We start from the raw sequence: 22,398 nt of genomic DNA, 5'->3' as shown, positions 1-22,398 counted from the left end.
TGTCAGAGATAATATTCCAGTTCTGAAATGTAGACTCCAAGGAGGTTCAGCTAGCAGCCTCTAAAATATTATGTTCAGAAATCATTTATATATCTGATCATTTATATCCCATCTTTATTAATTTAACAAATAACTCAAGGCAGCAAACATATCCTTCCTTCCCCCTTACTTTCCCCACGACAACAATTCTCCCTGGAGGTGAATTGGGGCTGAGAGAGAGAGAGCGGGTAACTGATCCAAAATCACTTAGCTGACTTTCATAGCTGGGGCAGAATTTGAACTCATGGATTTTTTGCTTTCTAGCCTGGTGCCATAACCACTAGACCAAACTGGCTCCCTTTTAATCTTCTTATTCAATGTTTTGAGTGATATTTTTTTTTAAAAGCTGCATTTAACATTTTTTTTAGAAATGTGTTGTTTCAAAATACTACCTAGCTGCTTTCTAGCATGTTTCCATTTTGTTTGGATTGCTTTATGTTTTGAAGAGATGTTTCAAGTTCCTTCTTGAAGATTGAAGTCCAGTTCAATCTGCATCAAGCTAAACATATCTAACTGGTACCATGAACTCATGATTTGGTGAACTGGTAGAAGAACCCAGGTTGATTTGATATGGGGCAGAGGTGGGTTACTGCCAAACTGGGCTGAACAGGTAGGGGCAACAGTGGGAGGCTCCGCCCACCTGCACGGATGCTTCTGTGCATGTTCAGAAGCGTTGTGCACGCGTATGAGCAGGAGCAAACCAGTAGTAAACCGGTTAGCAACCCACCACTCGTATTGGTGCTCACCAATTAAAATGAAATGAACAAAAATGGTAAATTTGCCTCATCAATACTCTTTCCTCTTCTATAGGTCATCCAAATAGTTTGGTTGCTAGAAAGCAGGTTGTAAATCCTTGAAAATCATAATTCCATAGTATGTTTTTAAACACTATTTTTGTTTATCATACGGTATGCCAGCTCCGAATCCCAACTCTTCTAATCAAAGTGACAACAGCAGAAATATTCTCCAGTTTGCTGAACTATTTTTATCTGTAGCTCCAATTCAATGCCCATACCTGCCAGTCAAGAGCTCATACATTAAGATTCCCAGTGACCAGTAGTCTGCTGAAATATCATGACCTTTGTTCAGAATGATCTCTGGGGCTACGTACTCTGGAGTTCCACAAAAAGTCCATGTTTTCTTTCCAAATCCTATTTTTTTTGCAAAACCAAAATCGACCTGTGAAAGAAAGTTCACACACTCATCAAGGAAGACAAAAAAAGTTAAAAGCACTTATGCAGGCACAAGCACAGAAAGAGATGGTCACAACACAGGTTTTCACGAGCACAAGTGCATCTAAAGAGTGGGCTTCATGAGAAAATTCTCAACGGAAGAGTATTAAAAGAAAGCTCTGGAGGAGCATATTTCCTCCGTCAAGATTTAGAAAAAAACAGTCACAATTTCCATTTAGTAGAATGATCTCATAAAGATAATCTAAATCAGGGGTGCCAAACTCACATCATCACATTGTTGTCACGTGATGTATCGTGACTTTCCCCCTTTGCTAAAATGGGATGGGTGTGGCCAGCGCATGAAATATCCAGCCCACAGGCTGCGAATTTGACACCCCTGATTTAAACTTTTCAGTTTTACAGCTGTCTGATGATTAGCTTATGTATCCTAGCTGGATACTACTTAACAGTTAAACCATAAAAATTATATAGATCAATAGAAGGCACCACCACATACGTTGCATTCAGCACCATTATACTTTTTTTTGTAAAAAGTTTTTTATTTTTCCTTTCAAATTCATTCTTAGATATGCATTCTTATAATTGCTATTTAACATTTGTCAATTCATATAATTTTTCCGCCTGCATATTTACATTTGTATATTTTCTTATTTTCCCTTCCCCTATTTTAATCATGTGTTGTCTGAGATATTTATTTCATGTTGTGTTTCTTTTTCTTTCTATTTATATCTTTTTTTCAAGCCACTCATAAAATTGCCCCCATGTCCTGTAGTACACTGATTCCTCTTTGTCCTTTATTCTCAATGTCAACCTGTTCATTTCTGCACAGTCTAAAATCTTCTTTCCCTTCCGATGGGATTTTGTCTGCTTTCCAATTTTGTGCAAATACAATTCTAGCTGCTGTTATTATTTCTACAATCAAATATGAATCTTCTTTACTATATTTCTCTGGTAAAATACCCAATAAGAATACCTCTGGCTTAAACTCTACAGGTTGATGTATCATTTTCTCTAATCCTGTTTGTATTTTAACCCAATAACGTTTTGCATCCCTACACGTCTACCACATATGATAATATGATCCTGGCAATTGGTGACATTTCCAACATTTAGCTGATTTATCCTTAAACATTTTTGCTAATCTTTCAGGTGTCCTGTGCCATCTATAAAACATTTTAGCACCATTATACTTGTCTGCAATTCCCATTCCCAATCTCGTCAATTTAAGAAATAGCAACTCAAGATGATTTAGTGCCACCTGTAGGCCAAATTATTATTTCTTCTGGTTTTTGGGGGGTAGGATTGTGATATTGTTACTTTTTCATCTTCCTCTATTCTATCACATTATTCCTATTTCCTCTAAATGGCCACAATTCTTGTGCAGAAAAACAAATCTAATAGATATAATATTGGAATTAAATGAGAAAGGGAAAAATTAACTGGCAATATTTGTATGATATATGGTGGCCGGACACCATCAAAGCTGACACCAGCCAGAGTATAGAACAACTCAAGTAGTGCAAAATTGGAAGACGTGGAGAGAACTGTCCCATAGAATTACCAAGAGGTGGACATGACTGAATGGACAACATCATCATCATCATCCATCATCATCTACCAATATGTATCTGGGTACTGTGGAAAATTAGCAGAAAAGGTCCCCTTGACTCCTAATTTCCCATAACATTGATTATAGCTCAAATTCAGTTTGAATAAAACCCATGTCTAGAATTTATGAAATCTGATATTAACATTTTTAAATGAGGTTCTTCTAAAAAATGACAGCCAATAAGAAATCAAATTATTTAAACATGGGATAACTTAGAGACTAAACCTGATTATACTGTACACTGGCCAAGGGCCCTCCTTTAAGGAGCTGGGCTGTCTAGAAATATGAAATGTAAATACATATTTTTTTAAAGAAAAAACAAAAGTCAGAGTGGGATAAATTTTATAATCATATTTCTTCAAGTTTGTTAAGTTATTAAAATCTTGCTCCAGTTCCAGAAGGGTGCAACAGAAGAAAACAAACTTCTGAAATTCTAGGGAGAAGATCAAAAGTCTATTTTTGCTTATTTGGCTCCCATAAATTAACTTTTTTTTTTTGGTATTAATTCTTTGTATTAATTCTTTTATAAACTGATTTGTCCTAGAATTGCAGAGCTGAATACTGTGTTTCAGCTAGAAGTACAGTTTTATGGCTGTTAAAAAAGGCATTTTATTACAATGGGAGAGGCAACTGAGCCTTAACTACAGGGCGGTGTAATATTTTATTGTTGTTTGGGAGAAAAACATCCTGACTACTCACCAACTTGGCATAACCTCGGTGATCTAGGATGAGGTTTTCTGGCTTGAGGTCCCTATAAATGATTCCTTTGGAATGCAAATAGGCAAAAGCTTCTACCACACAAGCTGTATAAAATCTGGTTGTAGAATCTTCAAATGAACCTCTGTCAAGAGGAAAGAAAGAGAGGTGGGGAGGGGGGGAGAGAGAGAAAGGTTACTCATTCCTTCAATTAAGGATCTGGGGCAACAATAAAAATAAACATGATAGCATCATTACTATGTAGTTCTAATGTAAAGACCAAAATGCCCAATTAAAATTGGGAAGATAAGTATAGAAAGCATAACCAATATTTAAAAAGACTGAAGATATTTATGGCAATTTGAAAATCCAACAGCTCTAAGACACATTTTTAAGTTACATTTGAGCATCAAAATGCATTCCATTTTGACAGTATGGTTTATAAGGAAAATCAGCAAAATACCACGTGGGCAGTTCTAGAAATGTCAATAAGTAAATTAATTGAAATGCTATTACTCTAAAATACTTATATCTTAAGATCTACGTTTTCAGACCTCCTCTAAACCCAGCCTCTGATGAGCTTAGAAGTCAACAACAAATAGAAAATTCCCAGATATTATGCTTCACCTTTATACTTCATTCTTCTTTTTTTGGGACAGAAAATTTCACAGCCTTGCTTCAGTACAAATTAAGTACAGTGGTGGGTTTCAAATTCACGGGTGGCATCCTTATGGACGGATGTACCAGGGCAGCACACAGCATGCGTCTTAGCGCCTCCGCAACGCTCCAGCTGCTCCGTGGAGCATCGCACAGGCGCTGTATGTGTCATGTGTCTGCGCAGAAGCGCAGAAACCTTTAAACACCAGTAAGGAGCTCGGCCGGGTGGGTGGGCCCTCCAGAGCACCGTACCGGAACGGTATCTGGTGCTCTGGGCTGGCTCCGGTATGCGCGTAACGGGGTGTTCCGCCTGCAACCCACCACTGGTTTAATGAGTAAACCTTGTGAAAATAATGGGATTTATGTTCAACATGTCTTTCTCTTTGATTTTAATAGAACTGATGTAAGCATGACTAAGTCTGAATCCAATTTGTTTTCATCCCCATATTGCAGATAAAGGATCTGAAAACAGGAGAACGGGGATTTGTATAAGCCTGCTCACGAAAACAGAATTTGGGGGCATCCTGGCTCAAAGCAAAATGCTTTAGATATTCTATTTTACTTGTTCTAGCACTTAAGGAGGGTATGTATGTGTGCGTAGTTGTGGTTAATATAAACATGGCCAGTCTACTAAGATAATCTTCCCATTCCTGGTTTGGCATCCTTGCACCCACCATCTGATGCAGGGGTGGGTTCCAGGCACCATTATTACTGGTTCAATAGTAAAAAAAAAAAAATGAGCGTGTGTGCTAGCTTTGCTTGCGCACACACCAGACACGTGCTCTGCGCGCATGCACATTTTTGTTTAAAAGGATCTGCGCATGCACACAACATTAAAAAAAGAATAAAAATTACATTTCTTTAAAAGAAAGATTGTTCTGTGCATGTGCAGAACAGAAAGTCAAGATGACACCACCGATCATAGGACCGGTACGGTCACGTGTCCACCAGAGTTACTATCTATTCCACTGAACCGGACCAAATAGGTAGGAACCCACCTCTGATCTGAAGTGTCTGAACAGAATATGTCTAAGAGTACAAATGTAAAATAGTACATGCATTAGGAGGTGAGGAAAAGATAGAGACTTTCATTCCAGAACAGAGTTATAGCAATTTGGATTGGGCTTCAGTAATAAGTCGATTAATGTATTAATTTGTGTTGCTCAGTGCTGACTTGGTTAGGAATAAACTAGTCTTACGCCAAATGATTTGCTCCTTTTTCATCCAGTAAGTGTTATGCAGACGGTCAAATTAAATGGGGATGAATGAAAATTGAGGTATGTGAAAACACTATTTGGAATTTACAAATAGGGAAGGATAAGTTATCTTAAGTGGCTATATTACTATTATTTTCTTAAAATTTGATTCTCCTTAGCACCCTCAACCTCAGCCATCATCATGGCTTCCAGAAGACAAAAAAAAAAAAACCAAATTAGGAGGGACAACAGCTGTCAGACCTGGAAGCCATCTTTTACATTGGGCCTTCTGCTGTGGCAAAATGGGAGGGGGGGGCTATATGGAGTATAGGAGATATATAGTCTAAATAACATTCCTTTCTCAGAAAGTTGTTTCGTTTAGATCAGCTTTTGGAGACTAGACTAGACTAGACTAGACTAGACTAAAATTCTTTATTGGCCAAGTGTGATTGGGCACACAAGGAATTTGTCTTTGGTGCATATGCTCTTAGTGTACATAAAAAGACAAGATACATTCGTCAAGAATCATAAAGTACAACACTTAATGATAGTCATAGGGTACAAATAAGCAATCAGGAAACAATATCAATATAAATCGTAAGAATACAAGCAACAAAGTTACAGTCATGCAGTCATAAGTGGGAGGAGATAAGTGATAGGAACGATGAGAAGACTAATAGTAATAGTAATGCAGCCTTAGTGAGTAGTTTGACAGTGGTGAGGGAATTATTTGTTTAGCAGAGTGATGACGCTTGTGAAAAAAACTGTCCTTGTGTCTAGTTGTCTTGGTGTGCAGTGATTTATAGTGTCATTTTGAGACCAGTAGTTGAAACAATTTATGTCCAGAATGCGAGGGGTCTGTAAATATTTTCCTTGCCCTCTTTTTGATTCATGCAGTGTACAGGTCCTCAATGGAAGGCAGGTTGGTAGTAATTGTAGTAATTCAGTGCAGTGAATTATAGGTACTTCTTGACTTATGACCATAATTAAGTCCAACATTTTTGTTGCTAAGTGAGTGTTAAGCTAATTTTGCCCCATTTTACAACCTTTCTTGCTACTGTTGTTAAGTGAATCGCCGTGGTTCTTAAGTTAGCAACATGGTTGTTAAGTGAATCTGGCTTTCCCCGATGACTGTGTTCATTAGAAGGCTGCAAAAGGTGATCACAGGATGTTGGGACACTGCAACCGTCATAAATATGAGTCAGTTGCCAAGCATTCAAATTCTAATCAGGTAACCATGGGGATGCTGCAACGGTTGTAAGTATGAAAAATGGTCATAAGTCACTTTTTTCAGTTGCATTGTAACTTCAAACGTTAACTGAATGAATTGTTGTAAGTCGAGGACTTAAATATGTATAGGATTTTATGAGTGGAGTACTTGGCAGTGCTTTCCTCAGGCAGCATTATATCTTGCAAACTGAAAATCACAGTTCAACTATTTTTGTGTGAAACCACTGGAAGTGTCAGAAGAGAGTACTTTATTTATCTAATGACTTGACTGCAAAAGCCCACTAGCTATCAGAAGAACCAGACTGCAAAATAACTGTAGGCTATGATAGAATCACATTTCTCTGTTTATTGCTTATTCTGAGATCTTAAAAAAAAAACCCCACCAAAAACCCCCTCATGCATTTATTCTCCAAACTGAATTTATTTTTCTTCATTCCCTTCCAAATAAAAAAGGCACAGAGATCAGAAGCTTACTTTCAATAATTCACAAAATCAAAAATCGCTGCTATATATTACAACCAACTTTCAAATTAAGTTTTAAAAGGAGAGCCAATATGGTCAGTTTTCTTGACAGATGCAGATGGCTTCACATTTCACATCCCCCAATTAACTTCTGGGTAAGCACTTTAAACCCTATACTTTGTCTTTCCTTAGGATACATATATACTGACATTTTGCTGTGTAAGCCTGTTCCAAAGCAGGCATGCAGCCTAAAACTAAAGCAGCACAAAAAGTTAACAAGGTTTTGCTAGTGCTAAGCATTTCAATTTAATAGATGACCTAAGGAAATAATAGAGAAATTCTCTTTCGTAGCTAGATGGCAGCAGATACCAGGAGTAGACAGAAAAAGTATTAAAATAAAGGTTCAAAGACTTATGCAAACAATTAGAAGAAATCTGAGCACAGCGTAATTCGTATTGTAATTTTATTTTTTAAACAAATTAAAGACAAGTAAATGTTTGGAATTTAAAATGATAATAAAAATAATACTATAAAAGTAAGTTTTGAGGTTTCATGACTATGTTTCTGTCTTATTTTGCTGTACGACTGATGCAACTGATATGTTTTAAACACAGTTTTTGCTATCCAGTCATAACCCAAGTGATCTACTTTTATTTACTTAATTTCAAACGGGTGTTAGAGTACATCTTATAGAAGCACCAGGAATATTAGCGAGTAAGTCCATTCTTTCATATCTTTTGATTTTGATATTTTATTACTGAATATTGTTTTATTTCTAATATATTTTTGAATTATACAAATACCGCTGACTCTGATTTATATTCTGCCTCTATATTTGGATGAAGTGGGGTCTAAAAGTTTAATTATCCTCCTCCTGATAAGGTTTTTATTATATTTATTCATTCATTTAAATTTATATGGCTTCCTGTCTCAAAGTCATGACTGTGGGTGGCTGACAACAATTAAAAACTGCACAACAATTATATAAAACTCCATAGAAATACTGATCAGAAGCCAAGGTTAAAAGAAAAACTAAGAGACAGATTAAACACAATGACTGCACGGTTTTCCACACACCCAGACTCCCCAGCACAAGGACACAACTGCATCTTTAAGGTCTTGCAAATCTAATCCCCAGAGGGATTATATTACAAAAGGTGAGCGCCACAACAGAAAAAGCTCTCTTCCTGGGCCCCATCAGATGACATTCTGTAATAGATAGGACTTGGATCATTGATGCTCACTAAAAGAATTTGTTTTGGTTGAAGTGTGGCTGTTGACTATGGAGCGTTCCCCTAGCTCAGGGGTGTCAAACTCAATTTCATTGAGGGCCGCATCACGGTTGTGTTTGACTTGAGGGGATGGAGGGGCGGGGAGGCTGTAAAAGATTGGCCGAAGGATGAGGCAGGATGCAGTCTGAGGTAACTAACAACCACTTTATTAACAACAAGGCTTCAACTATGTACAGCGAAAAGAATTCAGCACTTTCCGGCCTGACAGCTATTTATACGGAGCTGTCAGGCAGGACAACCAATCAGCTGTTCCTGACAGCCCGTGCTCAGCCAAGCCGCGTCTTAGCCAATCAGGCGCGGTTTGGCTGTTGCTGGCTGCCAGGATATAACAGAGGCATGGCCAGGGGGGCATGGCCAGCTCTACATTACTCATGTTGGGGGAGCCTGTGGTGGCCCGAGTGCTCTGCCAGTGAAAATGCCATTTTTACTGGCAGAGGATTGCAAGAGGCTGTCGCAGCTGAAAACAGAACTCCGTTTTTGCTGGCAGAGGCAACACAGGCTGATCCTTCACTGTTTTCAGGGTGGCCCTGTGGGCCAGAATTCAGCCCGTAGGCCTTGAGTTTGACACCCCTGCGCTAGATGAAAGGAGATCTAGAGGGACATGTGGAAGAGAATAGGTAGATCCCTGTCTGAAAGTGATAATGCTTTGGGGTGGGGTGGGGGGATGATGGGACGGGGATGGAGGGAGGTTTAACTTTAAAGTCCCAAGGAGAACATTTGAAGGACTACAAGGAGTAATGTAAGAAAGTAGGAGGAAAGGAGGAGATGCATTGCTGAAAGTGTTTGAAAGAAAAGAGATAGTCAGTAATTGATTAACTAGATTTTAAACTGGGGATGGTAGAGGAGGAATCCTGTACTATTTAACAACATCAATTTGTGAGTGAGGTATTATCAATACTCTGACCATACCCTGCTAATTCGTTACTTTCCTAGGCTGAGTCATAGATACACAGGAGGTCCTTATTCAATATATAGCTGAAAAGGATTAAATGGAGAAAAACTGAATAAAATTAAACCCAGGCAAGGTAGAAATAGTGTTCATACAAAAGATTCAGACTTCTATTTTGGCTCCGCACAAGGTTACCTTCCTACTGAGTTCACACACATTCACAAGCCTTTCTCAATTCAAACTCCTGCTTGATCAGCAAATAGAGAGTCAAGAGTCGAGATGGCACAGTGGTTAGAGTGCAGTACTGCAGGCTACTTCAGCTGACTGCTAGTTGCAGTTCGGCAGTTCAAATCTCACCAGGCTCAAGGTTGACTCAGCCTTCCAGCCTTCCGAGGAGGGTAAAATGAGGACCCAGATTGTTTGCGGAAATATGCTTACTCTATAAACCACTTAGAGAAGGCTGTAAAAGCACTATGAAGCGGTATATAAGCCTAAGTGCGATTGCTATAAGGCCAAAAAAGACTTTTGTCCAGTTTCAGCTGGTGCAACAATAAAATCCTCTCCTTTTTTTGGTGTTGGTGGTGGGTAACATGTGATACTAACTCATCATTCACACGTCTGCAATATAGAAATGCAACATATTCTGCCTGGAGCTACTTTTGAAGGCATCTGAGAAATTGAAGTTGGTCAGGAATGCCATGGACTAATTAATGTATACAGATGTTTATGAAGATTCTCAGTCATGCAGGTCATGGTTTCCCCAAAGATGCTTTTCAAAAGGCAACTGACTTTGTTTCTCCTTGAAAACTTTTTGCTTACTATCCAAGAAGCTTCTTCAATTCTGATTGAATGGTGGAGGATGGAAGGATTTATATTCCTTGCAGTCATTTGGGAATATAAATCCTTCTATCCTCTACCATTCAATCAGAACTGAAGAAGCTCCTTGGATGAGAAGCAAAATGTCTTCAAGAAAAAAAACAGTCCAGTGCTTTTTGAAATACAGTATATTGGGACAATATAATTTCTTTTTTGTGGGCTCAACACTGATTGGCCAATACGTTTCTGAATTCAGTTCAAAGTGCTGGTATGAATTATAAAGTCCATCTTGGTTGTCTTTGGTATCAGGGAGAATCTACCCATCCTAAAAAAAGTCTCCCTGGGACAGGAAGTTTTTGCTTCCTATCTCACATGACATTTCTTTTTTGTTTGTTTTATATGGCTGTCAGTGTCATGGTAGAACCTCTGGATAGTTAAAAGCAAGTTTTAACGTAAGAAAACCAAATCAAATTAACAGCAGGCCTTAAAATAATTAAATACATTAATACATGTTGGGAGGTGGAAGAAGACTTCCTTGATTGCATTGCAGACAGCTTGTTCTACAAGCTGAGATTGCCTCCTTCCCAATTTTGTGGATCGGGGTTGTTGGGGCAGCTGGATTTGCAGCAAAATGCATTTTTATGGCTTTTGTGAGATGTACGGTTTTATTGGTTATATTTCCTTTCTTGCTGCATATTGTAAACAACCGAGAGTACTGAGATTAGAGTGCTAGGCAATATATGAAATAAAAGAAATCCTCTCAGGTAAGAATAATTGAATTTAATGGAAATTCTGTTTAAGTCGGGGTGGCAGCATTACTTATTTGAATGGCTTACCCAATTGTATGAAACTACCTCGAATAAAATTGCATGTTAAATATTTCAAAGCACAATGTACCAGTCCATCATAATAGTGAAATCTGTCAACTTTAAGAGAACAACACCAAGTCAACAACACACTGAGGGACTTGGGTGGGGTGATGCAGGAACCCTTTGCTGTGCTTTGAGAAATTTATTTCTGCTGGCCGATGCCAAATATTTTTTGGCAGCGATATCTGTCAGAATTGCCCTGTTGGCCAAGATGAGGATCATATGAGGACACTCTTCTATTGCTGCCAGCAATCCTAAGTAATTTCCTACAATAGGCTGCATGTCACGATGGATAAATGTTGTCTTCAGTAAGAGTGTCTTCTCAATATCATTAGCTGAAGAAGGTGAGCGGAAGGACTAATATGTCGGCTAATGGGCTTCCCATAGTGACTGCTGAACCAAACATGCCTTGGTCTGATCATGGCATGGCTATGCTTATCTAGTCTTCTTACAAAATCAGTTGGCAGTTAGCTCAATGCTAACTAGATACATACATTTTGGACATGTGTAATTTTGATCATCATCTAGAACAGGGGTGTCAAACATGCAGCTCACGGGACGGATGCATCACATACTGGCCCCCAGCCCCGCCCGGTTTTAGCGAAGGAGAAAAAAGTCCCAATATGTCACGTGACGCGCAAGTTTGACACCCCTGATCTAGAGCAGTAGTCCCCAACCTTTGTGGCTTGCCAGCACAATGAGGGGGGAGGGGAATCAGGCGAGGGAGCACATTCAGCTCAACTTGCACAAGCGATGGATCGGCACGCATGTGCACGCACAGCTCAACTTGCACAAGTTGTGCTGTGTGTGCGTGTGCACGACAGTGGTGGGTTACTACCGGTACGCCCCAGTACGGGCGTACCATTGCCTGCCGGGAGCACCAAGTACCGTTCCGGTACGGTGCTCCGGAGGGCCCACCCGCCCACCCGCGCTCCTTACCGGTATTTGAGGTTTTCGAGGCTTCCAAGCATGGAGTGTACGGCACCTGCGCGACACTCTGCTGAGCAGCTGGAGCGTCACGGAGCATCGCGGGTGGTAAGTACACCATACCGCTTGCAACGAGATGAGGAACCCACCACTGGTGCACGAGTACCAGCCCACTGCTCGTGCAGACTGGTTGTGAATAGGTCACAGCTTGATAGTGGGACACTACTAGAGCAGAATATTGTCTTACATTGGAAGGCTGAATCACATCTGTTTGCCAAAGAAAGTAGTTGCTTTTTTTTGTCAGCCCTAGAAAATGAAGAGTTGTTTACATGGCAGCACAACACACTAGATTAGTACCCATTTAGATTACATTTTGAATCTTGCTCAAGGACACACAATTGGTATCGTAGCAAAGCCAGAATTTGACTGTTTCCAAATTCATTCTTTCCATTATACCATTCAAGTTCTTTTGACCCAAAAGTCTAGGGGATGATTCCTATTTCCTTACTAAAATCAGGGAACTAGCTATGCAGGTTGCATTCACATACCACACTATCTCTGCCAGAAATTGTTTACACAGTAAAACAACTTGGACTTAAATTCTTTCAGAGTGGGCAGATGACAGGGATCAAATTGGCTGCCTGTATCGCTCAGAATAAATGCTGTAGGGATGTACCTTAGAAAAGACATGGTAAGTTGCATCCTACCATTTGTGCAAAGCAAATAAATGGAGAATCCTGATAGGACAGAGACAACTGGAAAATAATTCTATGAAATGATGCTTCTTTCCCACATTACATTAATAAAAGAGACACTTCATGATGGAAGTGGTTGGCTAGTTAAAACTCAGAGCCTCCCTGCCGCCAATCCCATCCCATCTCCAGGTGTCTGGTTCCCTTCTTTGCCATCTTGTCTATGTGACTTTATCTGTTAATCTTTTATTTTATAATGGATGATTTTAACATTTTAAATGCTTTTTTTATGTTGTAAGCTGTGCAGGGTCATTGGGTACAAGATGGGTGGCAAATAAATTGAATGAATGAATGAATGAATGAATGAATGAATGAATGAATGAATGAATGAATGGCTGACTTCTAGGTTTTATATCTTGGATCTAGGTTATATATTGGACTGAGTAGCATATGTGTGTAGCCCTCTCAGATACCACACAAAATTTCAGATCACTCTAGAAAGTTGAATATACTGCACACAGGCACAACAAGAGCCAGAGACTCTCTGAACAAATGGGGCTAACTGGTGGCTTCTGCCCTGTGCAACTGTGGTGACATGCAGACAACACCACACAACACACATACCTGTCCATTGTATATTCACACTTGCTAAGTTCACATTCAGGACCTCATGGCACCCTACAGAACATAATTAATGTTTCTAATTTCTGGGCAAGATCTGTTTAATTTGTACATATTTTTAAACTTGCATTTTAAATTTTATGACATACGGTAGTATGCCTTATTTTAATTGTGGCAGGAATAAACAAACAAACTTTTTTAATCATACAGATTGTTCACGTGACTGCATTTGGTATGCCAAGCGAATGTCATTTCCTATCAAGATAAACCTTATGGCATCTCTTACCTGTCCCTGAGAATTGTCCAAAGCTCTCCACCTAAACAGGCTTCCATCAACATATATAAATACTTGCTGTCCTTAAATGTCCTATATAGCCTATAAAAGAAAGGGGGAAAAGAGTTATGAATGCTTACTGGACTTTGAAATGTTAAATACAGTCTATGATCTTCTGCCACTTAAAGAATACTGTAGGTGATGGTTTTTAGGTGTTATATTATTGTTGTTCTGAGAAAAAAATGGGTCTATTCAGACTTCTCTCAATTAATTCTTTTTTTCTGAATTCAGTAGACAACATGTGACTTAGCTTTTGAGGATTGCTGTCATTTTTTCCCCTTTTCCTGCATCAAGGCAATCTAAATACTGGAGGTTTACTATACCAACTGTTGCCAATCTCTAATAAATTATAGATGTTGTAAGACATTTGGCCTTGCCAGGATCAATGAACTGCCTTTAGCTATCCGTCATGGCAAATATAAAAAGATGCCCCCATCGTGAATGGCTCTGCCTGTGGGGTTCCCAATTACAGAGGATATGCAAGGATATGATACTGTAATTTTGAGAGGGATTTGAGTGCTACATTAATTAGACATCTCATAAGAGCACTGGCAGATGCAGGAGAAAATGGGCGTATCTTTTGGAAGCAGACTATATGAGCTATTGCTACCCATAGTAAGGCAAAATTTGGCTTAACATGTTTGTAAATACAATCCATCAGGGTTGAATTATTTTAAAACGTCTGTCTTTTGCTTCTGAAATTGCTTTACAGATTATTTAATGTTCTTTTCTGGATCCTCCATTATAGTTACAGCACTTAGACTTATATACCACTTCACAGTGCTTCACAGCCCTCTCTAAGCAGTTTACAGAGTCAGCATATTGCTAGCAGTCTGGGTTCTCATTTTACCGACCTCGGAAAGATGGAAGGCTGAGTCAGTCTTGAGCCAGTGACAATTAAACTGCTGGCATTTGGCAGAATTAACCTGCAATACTGTATTCTAACCACTGTGCCACCATGGCTCTATTTATGAATAATGAAGGATCTTAGGTGCATATAGTCCAAGACTGTACTAAAGATATTTTGTTTTGTTGATTTCTTACCTTGTTTTTAGTACTCGCTAGCCTGACGAAGAATTCTGACATATGCAAATCTAACATTGTTGGAACATTTGAACTGCTTTTAATCAAAATAAGCTATTCTGAGAAGGGGTCTTAATAATTTTTTCTTATTTTTCTTATTTTTCTAATTTTTTTGCTAGAAAGCTGGATATTTTGAAATAACTCTTAGGCAGAAACACCTTTTACTTGTATTTTTACTATTTTATACAAGTTTCATAAAATTATAATGAAGGTGACTCAGAGGAGGTTAGGAGATCCAAGTATCTAAAGAAGCAAAGGCAAAATTCAATGTTGTTCTAAGCCACCTTGTAACATTTCGGAGATACAAATGTGTGCATGTTTGTGTGTATCTGCCTGTACATGATGAGTTACTAAGGGATGATCTGTGCTGTCACAGCTATTAGTTAAGAATGGGAAGGAGAGCAGAAATACCATGTTTCCCTGAAAATAAGACAGGGTCGAATAAGACAGGGTCTTATTTTCTTTTGACCCCCAAAATAAGCACTTGGCCTTAATTTCTGGGAGATCTTATTATTTTTGAGTTGCAAGAGGCGGCGAATGTAGTCACCTCATGGCTGCTGCTGTGTTGCAATATTTTTGGGGAGGGCTTATTTTCAGGGGAGGGCTTATTTTAGCACATGCACTCAATTTGGCTTATTATCCGGGGAGGTCTTATTTTCAGGGAAACAGGGTAGCAATAGCAATAGCAGTTAGACATATAAGTGCTTCATAGTGCTTCATAGTCCTCTCTAAGCGGTTTGCACAGTCAGCATATTGCCTCCAACAATCTACGTCATTTTACCGACTTCAGAAGGATGAAAGACTGAGTCAACTCTGAGCCAGTGAGAATCGAACTGCTGCCTGTTGGCAGGATTAGGCTGCAATACTGCATTCTAACCACTAAGCCACCACGGCTTTTTGAAATATAGTTAACATGCCTTCAGTTAGGTATAACGTTTCATCATTGTTAATAAGCAAATGTCTATCTTTAAAAATGCACTTGCTCTTTTAAGTTATTCATTGGCTGTTTTATAAAGCCGAGAGCCATGATATTTCGTGCACATTGCAACTTTACTCTTCATTTAAATTACCCTATGGTATTTACAGTGATAAAGAACGTAGTATCGGGTGTGAGAATTCATGTACTCATTGGATATTTCAGGCATTTGAATGAATGTTTAGACCAGATAAGGCATTACATAGCAATTTGATAGAAGAATGTAATGAAAAGCTGAGAACAAATTTCTGCACGCTAAAAGAAGGGAGTTTTATCCAAGAACACAGTCATACCTCACAATAAAATCTGAGTGAGCGCCTTGCATGATCTGTTTTTCTGAGCGTATATGTTCTTGCTGTCTCGTGTCTACTATGTGACGTTTCTTTAGTATCTTCATTGCAAAAGTTTTTGATTCATCACTTTTCAACTGCACCTTGAGGAAACCAGACATTTGAATGATCAGAATCAGTGGTTATAGTAGGGCTCCCAAATGTTGAGCTTTGTGTACATAATCGCTAATAGTTACTTTCAAGGGCAAAGTAATACAACCAACAGGCTTAAAATGCTATATTCAGACTCAAGTTAATGGCCGTGACAGCTTATTCTTCTTTTGAGTAAAACACATGTGAAGAAATGTTATTGCTCTAATTTTCACTCAGATTCCTAATGAGCTGGGATGAAAACCATGTTGGAAGGGAATAATTTGATTTTAGGGAGTCAGAATAATCATTTTTAGGAATGGGATAATCTGATTATGTAAGAAGGTGAATGTGATGAGAAAGTGTGTACAATTGTAGGAAAAATTGGCATGTTATTTTAAATTATTATCATATTTATGTATTTTAAAATGTGTTGGTGGTGGTTTGTTAACCAAATCCGTTGTTTAATTTTCAAACGTTCGGAAATTAAACAACAAACTCAGAGAAGAAACCACCACCAACATCGATCACCCAAGCTACCAACATTTCCCGCCATTTCTAATTTTAAAATGTTTATATCTAGCATCTTATACAGTAACGCGAAGCAATATATATCCTTGGATCCAGACCAGGGAGATGATGTGATTGTGGTGCTGACCAGGTGCCTGGAGACTGTTTGGATGGGGAGAAACTGACTTTGATTCAATTTTGGCAAAATGGAGAGGCTTTGGGTTTTTAACCACACCCTTCAGGGTCTGGTGATCTGTCACAATTGACTCTGGACACGGTTGCACCTATCTAGATGAGCTGACGTGCAATTTGGAGGAGTCTTACTGGACTCCCTCTCCTGCTTCAGAAGCAGGTGGCAACCATAATTAGGAGGGGCTTTGCACACGTTTGTCTAGTGCCCCAAAGGTGCTTTTTCTGAACCCAGAGGCCATGCCTGTGATTACTCATACTTTAATCACTTCTCATGTGGATTTCTGCAATGTGCTCGATCTGGTGCTGCCCTTGAAGACTACTTGGAAGCTACAACTGGTCCAGAACACAGACGTGTGTCTGGTACTGCATGTTTGAGAATGTTACGTCTATGTTGTGCAAGCTACAATGGCTCCCAGTTTCTTTCCACATCCAATTTAAGGTGGTGGCAGGAGTAAAATGCTACCGGTTCGAACTGGTTCATCTGAATCGCTGGTAAACATTCTATGCTACCGGTTCGGGCGAACCGTTTTTTCCAATGATCAGTTGTGATGTGCGATTTATATTAGCTAGAAAGCAGGATTTCCTGCTTTCTAGCTAATATAAATCGCGTGGCACAGCAGATCCCCCCCTCGCTGTTCACTTACCTTTGCAGGCGTGCTCTATGCATGTGCAGAAGGTCTTGCACATGCGTGGAGGTGGCTTGTGCATGCGAACTCATATTACTACCAAACCGGTAGCAAAGGTAAGTGGATTTCACCCCTGGGTGGTGGTTACCACCTTTAAAGGTCTTCATAGAATGGGATATGGCTATGTGCAGGACCATTTCTCCCTGAGAGTGTCTGTCCATCCTACCATGTTGGGTGCCATGCTCCAGGTTCTTCCCCTGACATCTTGCTATCTAAGGAGACCTCAGAAGTGTCCCTTTTCTACAGCCGCTTCCATTTTAAGGAATACCTTCCCCCAGTGGTAGGATTCAAAACTTTTTACTACTGGTTCTGTGGGCATGGCTTGGTGGGCGTGGTGTGGTGTGGTGGGCGTGGCAGGGGAAGGATACTGTAAAATCCCCATTCCCTCCCAATCAGTTGGGACTTGGAAGGCAGAGAATAGATGGGGGTAGGGCCAGTCAGAGGTGGCATTTACCGGTTCTCTGAACTACTCAAAATTTCCACTACCGGTTCTCCAGAACTGGTCAGAACCTACTGAATACCACCTGTGCCTCCCTCTACAAATGATTGGGCAGGTTCTCACTTTTTTTAGTATTTTGGAAGGCTATACTGAGCTGATCTTTTACCCAGGTATTGGGGTAGAATGAAGCTATCTGGAGCTGCTTGAGGGACTGGATGTTTGTTTTATTTTATAATTTATGATTTCATAGTTACTAGTTTGGTTTTGAGCCACTAAGAATTGTGTTTAAGATGGGCAGCTGTTCATCTAAACAAACAAATCAATGAAATACTAACAGAGATGGAAGCCATGTCATTTACCGAGTTTCCACAGCTTAGTCTAGAGAACATTCCTCATCCCATTCCACTGTTTTAACTGCTACACCACATTCTTATTTGACTTCCTTTTTCTTTATTCACCTTCAGTAATGACAACTAAGCAAGCCAGCAAACCCTTTACCTTTCCACATGTGTTTTGAAATGACATCTCTTTTCAACATTTATTTTAGCTTTATGTAAAAAATAGCTCCTGCAAACATATTACATTATATAAAATTTGGTTAAATGTTTAAACAAAACACTGAATCTTTCATTATGCACTCCAATAACATTAAATTGTCTACAACTGCAATATCCTTATTCCCATGTTCTCAGAAAATACTGTATACTGTCCTGAAGGCTGTTTTTCTTGTCTTCCCTCCAAGCTATGTGAAGGAAATGAAAGGAAAAGTGGAACAAAAATAAGTTATCTCTGCATTCAATTTATTATAATATAAAAGAGAGTGTTTCTTTCTAAGTGTCCTTGTAATGTTAATAGTGAGATTTTAATTCTGCCTTGAATGTAAACATGGAAAAGGTTGCATGATACACAGTATATTCAAGAAAAAAAGAAATTCTACTTCCTTCTAGCACTGATGTTGTTACTTAGTTTGGTAATGAAACATCAGCAAGAAAAACTACAAAGCTCACACAGCTCTGGTAACCCCAACAATAAATGTCATAATAAATAAAGACTTTATTTATATTGATTCAATTTATATGGGAACTCCTACTTATAAATCTAATTCAGGGCATCTAACAACATATTAAAAACAATACAGAAGAATAAAAGCATGAAAATCTAGAAGATTTAGAAACAAAGTCGTAACTAGAAGCCAGCATGGGCTTGTTAAAAACAGATCATGCCAAACCAATCTTATTTCATTCTTTGATAAAGTAAATAAATTAGTAGCCAAGAGAAATGCTGTGGACATAGTATACTTTGACTTCATTAAGGCATTTGACAAAGTAAAGCACAATTCACTTCTTGGTAAGCCTAGAAAAATGTAGGATAGACAGCACAATCACCAGATGGATTTTTAACTGGTTCACTAAACCATACTCAACGAGTCATCATTAATGGTACTACATTTACATGGAGAGAAGTGAGCCGTGAGGTACCACAAAATTCTGTTTTAGGCCCAGTACGCTTTAATATCTTCATAAATGATATGGTTGAGAAATAGAAGGGGAACTCATCAAATTTGCTGATGACATTAAACTGGCAAGTATAGCCAACACCCCAAAAGACAAGCTCAGTGTCCAAAAAGTTCTTGACAGAGTTGAACAATGGGCCCTATCCAACAACATGAAATTTAATGTGGAAAAAAGAAAGGCTTTATGCAGAAAAAACCAAAGGTACAAGTACAAATTAGGCAAAACCTGGCTCAAAAACAGTAATTGTGAGAGGGACCTTGGAGTGCAAATGGACAATCACTTAAATATGACCCAGCAATGTGCAGCAGTAGCCAAAAAAGCTAATTCAACCCTTGGTTATATAAATAGAAGCATAGAATCAAAATCACATGAAATCTTTAATCAAAATTACATGAAATCTTTAGTAAATCCTTAGTAAGGTCACATCTGAAATACTGCATACAATTTTGGTTAGTACATTACAAAAAAGATGTTGTGACTTGGAAAAAGTGCAGAGAAGATCAACTAAGACGATTAAAGGCCTGGAGACTAAAAGATATGAAAAATTGTTACAGGAATCGGGTATGGATAGTCTAGGAGTGACATTATAGCAATATTCCAGTGTTTGAGAGGCTGCCACAAAGAAGAGGAGAGTCAACTTATTTTCCAAAGCACCAGAAGGCAAGATAAGAAACAATGGATGGAAAATAATCAAGAAGAGAAACAATCTGGAACTAAGGAGAAACTTTCTAACAGTGAAAACAATTAACCAGTGGAACAGCTTGCCTCCAGAAGTTGTGAATGCTCCAACATTGGAAGTTTTTAAGAAGAGACTGGGCAGCCACTTGTCTCAAATGGCATACGGTCTCCTGCTTGAGCAAGAGGTTGGGCTAGAAGACCTCCAAGGTCCCTTCCAACTCTATTCTGATTGATTGACAATCTACAATGTTTGCCAATAAGAGTCCCAGTAAAAACTCAGCAGAAACAGTAACATCTCACATAGTATCTAACTCCCCAATTCTCATGCATTGAGCCACAGGGCCACCTTTTAGTCTACAATGGTCTCCAAAAAGCCAGCAAGGCCCTTCCTATATTTAACCAACTTTGAAGCCAAATATATATGGGGTGGCAGCAATCCATTTGGGAAATTCTAAAAGAAAATGATTCTAGCACTTTTTCCAAACAAGTAGATGAAACAAGTACTTTTAAAGTAAATTAAAACATCTTACAGCGAGAAGCTCTGACTCAAGAAAATGGGAATATAATTACGAATTTATTTCCAGAAACTTTTCAATGGTGCATTTAAGCAGCATGCAACCTTTCCTAGCTTTCACTGGAGGAAATCCAATGTCACAATTCACTGGTTTACAGACCAGAGTTTGGCATCTCCGTGTCTTTCTGAGGTCAGAAAGAAATCATTTTGAAAGAGCTGAAAAAATTGCTCAGTGATTGGATGGATGAAAAATGCAGATGCGTGGTACAGCAAAGCCCAAAATGTCAGTACTGCACGTCGCCAGTTTTTTTGCTGTACACTGAAAGGGAAATTGTTCACCTGAATAGTGTGGAATGAGAGTATTTATGCTGCAAGTCATCCAGTCAAATGAGATGCATTTGTATGCTGCCCAAGACAAAACACTGCTTCATTTAACAACTCTGTTCTCTGATAGCTTGACACAGCCAGTCTGCCAGAGGAGGAAAAGGCTCTTTCAATCTAATTTCCTTGCTGTTGCTAAAAGAGATAGGATTTGATCATTTGTTGAAAGTTTTCTGCCTAGATTCCTCTTTGGAATTCAATTGGCATTTTCTCCAACAGAAACAACCTGAGCATGTCAGAGATTTGGCGTTTCAATCCAAGATGGGGCAAGTCAAATCAGCAGTATCTCAAAACTAAGGAAGCAAACTAAGTTTTTGTGCAGACCATTAAGCTCTGCAGAGCTTTAAAATAAGGCTTGAAAGACAAACCCAAAGGTGCATGTAATAAACTGTTTGAATGTACTTAAAGGAGTGTACTTAAATCAGTGGGCCTCTGATTCAAACTTATTAATTCAATGGATCTACTGAACCAGGGGTCAGTTGCTACCAGCATTACTGCCGGTTTGGTGCATGTGCAATTTTGTGTGTGTGCGGTCACCAGACACACGCTCCGCGTGCATGCACAGTTGCTCATAAATAGGTCTGCGCATGCGCAGAGCATTAAAAAATGAAAACAAAATGCTGCAACGACCAGGGAATAAGTTCAGAAGCATGGCAGGCCTGGGCTGTTGCTGGTTCTGGCGACCCAGGCTGGCAAACCATTACCGGTCCGGCTGAACCGGTCCGAACCGGTAGGAACCCACCTCTGTACTGAATGTATGATTAAATCTAGCTTCAACTCAGTATGGTTTCATTTGATCATTGTAAGATAACATCTGTATTTCTAGCATTCAAAACAAAATCAAAATGTATTTCCAAGCCTTGGTTATATTTGTGAGAAAGAAGTGCTGCATAAAAATAGCTGTCCTGAGTTATTTAGAAATATGATCATCACAATAACTATAGAATCTACTTTACCACCAATGACTGGATCATGAGTGCTTGAACTGCTCTTAAATGGTGACTCCCACTATGACTGTAGTCAGTGGTGGTATTCGCACAGGTTCTTACAGACAGGTAGTGCCGGTGAGCAGTTGGCCCTGCCCGCCTGCCCAGTGGTGGGTTTCAAATTTTTTTAGAACCTCTTCTGTAGGTGTGGCCTGCTTTGTGGGAGTGGCTTGTCAGCCATATGACTGGGTGGGAGTGGCTTGCCAGCCATGTGACCAAGTAGGAGTGGCTTGGCAGTCATGTGACTGGGTGGGCATGGCCAACTTGTAAAAATGTGGTGAAACTCACTTAACAACGCTCTTGCTTAGCAACCAAAATGTTGGCTCAGAAACTCTGGCATTGGAAGCACGCAAGTCTTAAAGCTGTCAAGTTATAAGACCCTTGCACCCCTAACCCTTTAGAAAAAAAACCCCAGGGGTGTTCAAACCTGACAGCTTTAAGACTTGTGGACTTCAACTCCCAGAATTCCTCCCCTCGCTCTTCATCTTGATGATGTGT

The 22,398-nt window shown here is 39.2% G+C and overlaps 1 protein-coding gene across 2 annotated transcripts in view; it reads right to left on the bottom strand.

Annotated features, from left to right (window-relative positions):
• PRKG1 (protein kinase cGMP-dependent 1) overlaps positions 1 to 22,398 on the bottom strand; it is a 999,829-nt gene that overhangs the window by 5,619 nt on the left and 971,812 nt on the right. For both annotated transcript variants that reach the window (XM_081955689.1, XM_081955688.1), the window contains exons 11-14: positions 15,875 to 16,014; positions 13,475 to 13,564; positions 3,541 to 3,682; positions 1,055 to 1,218 (exon numbers count right to left, since the gene is read on the bottom strand). In XM_081955689.1, the coding sequence (XP_081811815.1) occupies positions 1,055 to 1,218; positions 3,541 to 3,682; positions 13,475 to 13,564; positions 15,875 to 16,014 (536 nt within the window). The remainder of the gene's footprint in view (positions 1 to 1,054; positions 1,219 to 3,540; positions 3,683 to 13,474; positions 13,565 to 15,874; positions 16,015 to 22,398) is intronic.

This window comes from Natrix helvetica (genome assembly GCF_964273705.1).
Source record: "Natrix helvetica genome assembly, chromosome: 5".
Lineage (NCBI taxonomy): Eukaryota > Metazoa > Chordata > Lepidosauria > Squamata > Natricidae > Natrix > Natrix helvetica.
This window is presented reverse-complemented; position numbering and strand designations above follow the sequence as displayed.